General features: G+C 42.3%; 1 protein-coding gene across 1 annotated transcript; it reads right to left on the reverse strand.

The window, feature by feature from the left end:
• Positions 1-6,632: 6,632 nt before the first annotated feature.
• On the reverse strand, positions 6,633-7,700 carry LOC109196480 (uncharacterized). Its single transcript, XM_019350510.2, has 2 exons — positions 7,112-7,700; positions 6,633-7,013 (listed from the first exon to the last, which is right to left on the reverse strand). Exons 1-2 carry the CDS (start codon positions 7,530-7,532, stop codon positions 6,652-6,654), a joined length of 783 nt encoding a protein of 260 aa, XP_019206055.2. The 5' UTR covers positions 7,533-7,700; the 3' UTR covers positions 6,633-6,651.
• Between the last annotated feature and the right edge of the window lie 256 nt (positions 7,701-7,956).

Raw genomic sequence — 7,956 nt, forward strand, 5'->3', positions numbered from 1 at the left:
CCAGCGTGGGATTCAGCGTTTGAAGGTGTGGCTGGCTCGTCTTGAGATGGAGGCGAAGGAGAGAGAGTAAAGGGATGAGCTAGAGTTTAGACTTAAGTGCCGCCAGTTGGAAGTGCTTGCCCCTCCAGCATTTGATGTGGGTAAGAATATACCCACATTGCAGAATTGGTATGGCCCAAATCTGGCCCACACTATGTGCTTACACATGGCCCACATACCGCAAAGAATGACGGCCCTTTGGTGGCCCAGATCTAGTTTGCCAGAGGGGGCCCACAAATGGGCCAACACAAGGACAGTTGCAGACACACTGCTGGCCCTGTGCTGGCTCAGAACAGTTTCAGCTCTGCCCCTAGATGTCAGCCTAATGTGCACCTTAATCAAGCCATGTAATAACAACATGTGCTGGAAAATGATAGGGCAAAAGTAACATGACGAGGCTGATGACCGAGGCCGAGCGCTGTTCCTGCCGCTTGAACCCCAGTCACTCTCGGTCAGCCCCTCCGTAGCACTGCTCTTTATTGTGGTCACATAAATATGCATAGTTTCATTAACATATGACATCTTAAACAGGCATATACATGAACAGATAATACCTGTCTGTCTGTACGTGTAGGTATGCGTGTATGTGAATGTGGGTGTGTGTATTCAATTCAATTTCAATTCAATTTTATTTATATAGCACCAAATAACAAAAGCAAGCACTTTGCGACAGTGGGAAGGAAAATCTCCCTTTTAACAGTAAGAAACCTTCAGGCAGAACCAGGCTCAGGGAGGAGCGGCCATCTGCTGTGACCGGTTGGGGTGAGAGAAGGAAAACAGGATAAAGACATGCTGTGGGAGAGAGACAGAGATTAATAACAGGCATGATTCAACACAGAGAGGTCTATTAACACATAGTGAGTGAGAAAGGTGACTGGAAAGGAAAAACTCAAACTCAAGGAAAAACTCCATGCATCATGGGAATCCCCCAGCAGCCTATGTCTATTGCAGCATAACTAAGGGAGGATTCAGGGTCACCTGGTCCAGCCCTAACTATATGCTTTACCAAAATGTAAATGTTATTAGGAAATGATCAGACAGGAGAGAGTTTTCAGGAAATACTGTTAAATGTTCAGTTTCTATGCCATATGTTAAAACAAGATCTAGAGTGTGATTAAAGTGGTGGGTGGGTTCTTTACATTTTGAGAGAAGCCAATTGAGTCTAATAACAGATTAAATGCCATGTTGAGGTTGTCATTTTTAGCATCTACATGAATGTTAAAATCACTCACAATAATTATTTTATCTGAGCTGAGCACTACATCAGATAAAAAGTCTGAGGAATCAGACAGAAACTCTGTGTAAGGCCCAGGTGGACGATAGATGATAACTAGAAAGCGAAAATTTCAGAAGAAATTTTAAGTGTGCCTATGCCGCTGCTATTCAGTGTAGTTTGCCATTCATACAGCTACAGAGAGCAAAACTCAGAAGAGCACCCATTCTCCACCATGAACTATGGTAAAAACAAACACCGCTCACGCTTCACAGATAACAGCTTACAGTTTTGTGTAAAGATGAAGTTACTTCGTACAGCGCCGATTTGCAGACGCTGTGCACACAGGTTCATGAGCAGAAGTCCCATTGTACCACGGCAGATCCGACAACGTTTGCATGAACACGCTTTGAAGCATTACGTTATGGACCACTTTTCACACATGGTTGGTGTACCCAAACAGCCGGCTGTAGCTTTTCAACTCACAGCCCGACACACACCCAAAAAACAGCCGAGAGAGCACAGACTACGCCCGAGAGGCGTGATTGCAGGTGCCGCTCAGGTGGGTCCACCTCCCCTGCAGCGGCACTGCAGACCACGCCCCGCCACACACATCAAACACGTAAAATAAATATTTATGCACTTTTGCATTCACTTTTTGTTTTTTGTTATTTTTACACAGTGTTCTGAATGATGAACAATGGTCTACAGCCAATCTTGTGTATTATTATACAAACTTTGGTTGTAAGATTCAGATAACTATTTAATAAAAGCTAAATATTTTATATGAGAGTAAGAAAGAAAAGTATATCTTTGTGTCCACCTTTCTCTGTTAATGCCCTACCTGGCCCCCTGGCAAAAGCTTTGCTAGATCCGCCCCTGCACAGTTACCAGCTGTCAGCTACACAAAAAAAGGAGCTTGGTGTTTATTTGTCTCTCAGAAACAGTTCATAACTTCCCTTCAACTCATTCATGTCACCTACGGGTAAACCTGTTTCTCCATCACCAGTTCAGCTCTGATGATTCAGTAAGGACATCTGGTTTGGAACAGCCGTTTTTACAGCTGTGGCTGCAGCAAACATCAGCTGATACTAGAAATTAAAAGCAAATGAATTCTAACAACAGCTGATCAAGCTTAAACGTGCTGCTGTTGTTTAGCGCGATAAACAAACAAGAGAGAAAAGCCGATCATTGATCAGTTTCATGACTGAAGTTTCAACAGGCGAGAGAATGACAGGGGAGGCTGTCATAAAGTTCAACATCGGTAACTTAGCGCGCACACAGCTGTATAGAAACTCCGTCGTGCTAGCTAGCACGCAGTACGAGTTATTGTAAGTGATTGAAAAAGTCAGCACAACGAAAATAAACTACACCTAAACTCGGTTTATATCTGACCCAAATAGAGTGCAGGTCATAACTTCTTACCTGAAATTCAGTTCACCTCACGCTCCTGCCTTCGCTTTCCCTGATCCACGATTGACCTCCGCGTTAGCAAACACCGGTCGATCGGCGGTAGCCTCACCGCCTTGTATGTCTCGTTCGCGGCATGTCCTTTCTGTCACACACCGGTGGATAGCTGCCCTCTGTTGTAGCTCCACCACCAAACAACTCAGTTATTTTTTCCACATCGACCAGCATCATCGGCCCATATAAACGAAAAATAAGTCCAGCTAAGACACAGACCCTTGCCGAGCGATCGGGCGATGAAACAAATTTTAGCCACCTCACTATCAGCCAAGCCTGGGTGGTTTTTCAGGAAGGGTCGCTAGCTAGCCGGCTATCAGCAACACGAAAGAGAACTGTCGCTAATATGGGATGTCTTGATAAAACGAGCAGATATTTGAAGTTTACACACCTACATTCTCGCCTGAAAATATCTTAAAAGTTGATTTTGTGACCTAGAAATACTAATAAAAGACATATAAAACGAAGTGGTGGCCGCCATTGTTTACTCTGCAGAGGCGTGCTATGAATTGTGGGATATGGAGTTTCCGCCCAAGCATAAACTTTTTTGGCTGTACTACTCCGGGTATACCACTAGAGAGAGCCAACACACCACAAATGAAGTCTGTTTCTATGGGGCCAAAAGTAGAATCTTTCTCAGGAGCCTAGAAATTGGCCCAAATTTGCACTAAAATCAAAATATTTCAAAAACTATAAAAGTCATAAACACCAAAAGTCGTACCATACTAGTCCAGCTCCAGCCGCACAAAATGATCTAACATATGTAACCCTATTGTCAAAACTGTTCGGCAGAGGAGCGCGGGAAAATTTTCACTAAAATATTAATATTTAAAAAACTATAATAGTCATAAACACCAAATGTCATAGCACACCATTCCAGATCCAGCCGCACAAAATGAGGTAACATATATGAAGTTTGTCTCAAAACTGCGGGGCGAGTTTCGCTGCAAAATTTCAGGCGGAAACTGAATAATAATAATAAGAATAAGAATAAGAATAATAAATCCGACGAATAGTAATATGTGTGCCTCTTGGCATAGGCACACATAATAATAATAATAAGAATAATAAATCCGAGGAATAGTAATAAGTGTGCCTCTTGGCATAGGCACACTTAATAATAAATCCGACGAATAGTAATATGTGTGCCTCTTGGCATAGGCACACATAATAATAATAAGAACTAGAAAGCGAAAATTTCAGAAGAAATTTTATGTGTGCCTATGCCGCTGCTAATCACTGTAGTTGCCATTCATACGGCTACAGAGAGCAAAACTCAGAAGAGCAGCCATTCTCCACCATGAACTATGGTAAAAACAAACACCGCTCACGCTTCACAGATGACAGCTTACAGTTTTGTGTAAAGATGAAGTTACTTCGTACAGCGCCGATTTGCAGACGCTGTGCACACAGGTTCATGAGCAGAAGTCCCATTGTACCACGGCAGACCCGACAATGTTTGCATGAACACGCTTTGAAGCATTACATTATGGACCACTTTTCACACATGCATTCACTTTTTGTTTTTTGTTATTTTTACACAGTGTTCTGAATTATGAACAATGGTCTACAGCCAATCTTGTGTATTATTATACAAACTTTGGCTGTGAGATTCAGATAACTATTTAATAAAAGCTAAATATTTTATATGAGAGTAAGAAAGAAAAGTATATCTTTGTGTCCACCTTTCTCTGTTAATGCCCTAGCTGCCCCCCCGTAAAAGCTTTGCTAGATCCGCCCCTGCACAGTTACCAGCTGTCAGCTACACAAAAAAGGAGCTTGGTCTTTGTCTCTCAGAAACAACTCATAACTTCCCTTCAACTCATTCATGTCACCTAAAGTGTAAACCTGTTTCTCCATCACCAGTTCAGCTCTGATGATTCAGTAAGGACATCTCCTGATTTCATCTTCATGCTCCAGCAAACATCAGCTGATACTAGAAATTAAAATCAAAAGAATTCTAACAACAGCTGATCAAGCTTAAACGTGCTGCTGTTGTTTAGCGCGATAAATAAGAGCGAACAGCCGATCATTGATCAGTTTCATGATTGACGTTTCAACACGCGAGAGAATGACAGGGGAGGCTTCGTAACGACAGAATAAATCATAATGTTTTCTCTGAATGTGGGACGATTCCGTTTGTACGGCACGGCAACTCTATGAACTAACCCTAATGAATAAAATAAAGTCCAACGTCAGTAACTTAGTGCGCACACAGCTGTATATAAACTCCCGTGGCAGTACGATTGTAAAAGGTCAACGAAAATAAATTACACCTAAACTCGGTTTATATCTGACCCAAATAGAGTGCAGTTCATAACTTCTTACCTGAAATTCAGTTCACCTCACGCTCCTGCCTTCGCTTTCCCTGATCCACGATTGACCTCCGCGTTAGCAAACACCGGTCGATCGGTGGTCGATCGCGGCATGTCCTTTCTGTCATACACCGGTGGATAGCTGCCCACTGTTGTAGCTCCGCATTATAGCACCACCAAACAACTCAGTTATTTTTTCCACATCCAGCTGTAACTCCGATTCTGTGCGAGCATTTGCGAGAGACCGGGGAGGTGAAAGGAGAGAGAGAGTCCCCTCGCTGTCCATTTGCAGCCAAGTGCGGCAGCTGGCTAGGTAGCCGGCTAGCTGTCAGGCAGGACCGAGGTCGTCAGAGCACTGTCGCTAATATGGGATGTCTTGATAAAACAAGCAGATATTTGAAGTTTACACACCTACATTCTCGCCTGAAAATATCTTAAAAGTTGATTTTGTGACCTAGAAACACTAATAAAAGACATATAAAACGAAGTGGTGGCCGCCATTGTTTAACTCGGCAGAGGTGTGCTATGAATTGTGGGATATGGAGTTTTCCACCAAGCATAGAAGCCATTGTGTTTACCGTAACTATTCAATGGTTCGCGCAACCTTAAAACCTCCAATGGTTCTTGAAAGCAGCGAGGCTGTGCGCGCCATTGATATTGTCGTCATTACGGTATCCAAATAAGGGTAGACAGGCTGTACCACTCCCGGCATACCACTAGAGAGAGCCAACACACCACAAATGAAGTTTGAAATTTGTTTCAATGGGACCAAAAGATGGCACCAACACACCACAAATGAAGTCTGTTTATTTGGCGCCAAAAGATGAATTGGCCTAAATTTGCACTAAAATATTAATATTTAAAAAACTATAAAAGTCATAAACACCAAAAGTGTATACCATAGTAGTCCAGCTCCAGCCGCACAAAATGATCTAACATATGTAACCCTATTGTCAAAACTGTTCGGCAGAGGAGCGCGGGAAAATTTTCACTAAAATATTAATATTTAAAAAACTATAATAGTCATAAACACCAAAAGTCATAGCACACCATTCCAGATCCAGCCGCACAAAATGAGGTAACATATATGAAGCTTGTCTCAAAACTGCGGGGCGAGTTTCGCTGCAAAATTTCAGGCGGAAACTGGAGAATAATAATAATAAATCCGACGAATAGTAATATGTGTGTTCCTTTTTAAATCTGTATTTATCTCATCACCTGATAAAACAAGTAACTTACAAAATATGCACAAACTAATTCTGAAATTGCACCTTTATAATGTACAGCTCAATTAAACTTTGCTGCAAGAATAGTCTTCCTCTAAATTACAAATTCACAGAATAAACATTCAGTGAAAAATGCAAAAGCAGAACTTCCTAAACAAAAAGTGCTGAGATTTCCTTATGTACAAAACAATGAACCATCGCAGTAAATTTAGTGCAGTGTGATTAGCTTGTCCTCTCTCTCTCATCTAGTCTCTGTGTGAACAGGTGTGAACATGTGTGTTTGTATGTGTCCATGTGTGAGTGACAGAGGAAAAAAATAACATTATATATATATATATATATATATCTCAATGAACAATGAACAAGGATGTGCACTTTAAGTTATTTCAGTTAACTATTCTGCATTGCATTTGCAAAAGACCAAATTGGCCAAAAGTCTGTCAGTCATTTGTGCACGATGAGGCCGTAGAATGATGCCACCATAGCTGAAAACTCGCTCCACAACTCTGGTGGCCACATGAAACAGAGAAGGAAGAGTCTGCATGTTCATTGCCCAGAACAAGAGGGCGTTCTGTCCATCAGCAATATCCAGGTAGTGACTTAGCTGTTGAGCTGGACTCTTCCCCACATCCTTCTTCTGCCTCTTACAGTAAGCAGCAAAGAGTCCTCCATCTTCACAGGCCTCTTGGTGTTCCTCACCAGGAGTCACAGGTTGCTCTGACTTTGCAGGATCTGCCGCATCTTGCAGGATCAGATCTGGCAAAACAAATTAACAACAGCAAAAGAGCCTTTATTACAATTTTAGACAAAAAAAAAAAAATACAGAAAAAATATAAACTATATTCAATCTTTACCTTTAACTTTTTGTGTCACCTCTGTCTTTATGTCACAACTGCCCAACACATGGTGTTCCACCCACAACAGAGAAAATGCTGGATCCAAAGCAGCTGCTTTAAGGTACACTGGATGTGAAAAGGGGGCAGTGATCCCATCTTCTGCTCTAGCCATTCGCACACTGATAAAGATTCCAAGAAATCTTTTGTTCAAAGATGCTTGGAGACTCCTGACCAGACCATTCAGGAGACGGACTTGAGGCTTCAGTTTCTCAAGGTGGTGATTGAGGGACAGCACGGATGGAACAACAGCACTAATCATGACTATTTTCTCACCTTGTGTCATATCTGTTGCTTCTCCAAAAGGCTTCAAGATGTCCACCATCTCCTTCAACAGGTTCCACTCTTGTGTTGTGAATAATAACTCCTTGTGCCCAGCCATTTCAAGAACAGCACAGAGTTTTAGATGTTCACATTGGAGAACTGCCTTTACTTGTCTCAGTGTTGAATTCCATCTTGTTATTACAGCAGCAGGGATCGCTTTCTGTTCACCAAATTCAGCTTCAAACACATCTTTGAATGTTGTGCTTGTGTGCAGTAGAGAGCTGAGCTTAGATAACTTTGAAGGTGAAGGAGATGTCACTTTGGTCTCTGACAAACCATCTCTCACCACCAGCTGAAGTGTGTGCGCAAAACACTGCAGGCGCTGTGTCTTTGCCATAGCAGCACCTACTGTTTCCTGATCTTCCAAGGCATGTCATGCCAGAGCTCTGGGTCGTCAAGATGATCACCGTCATCATCATGTTCCTCAGCTTGCTCAGTGGGGAAGCACACAGTGAATGCTTTCCGCATATTGACAGCATTGT

This window comes from Oreochromis niloticus, linkage group LG22, assembly GCF_001858045.2.
Source record: "Oreochromis niloticus isolate F11D_XX linkage group LG22, O_niloticus_UMD_NMBU, whole genome shotgun sequence".
Taxonomy (NCBI): Eukaryota; Metazoa; Chordata; class Actinopteri; order Cichliformes; family Cichlidae; genus Oreochromis; species Oreochromis niloticus.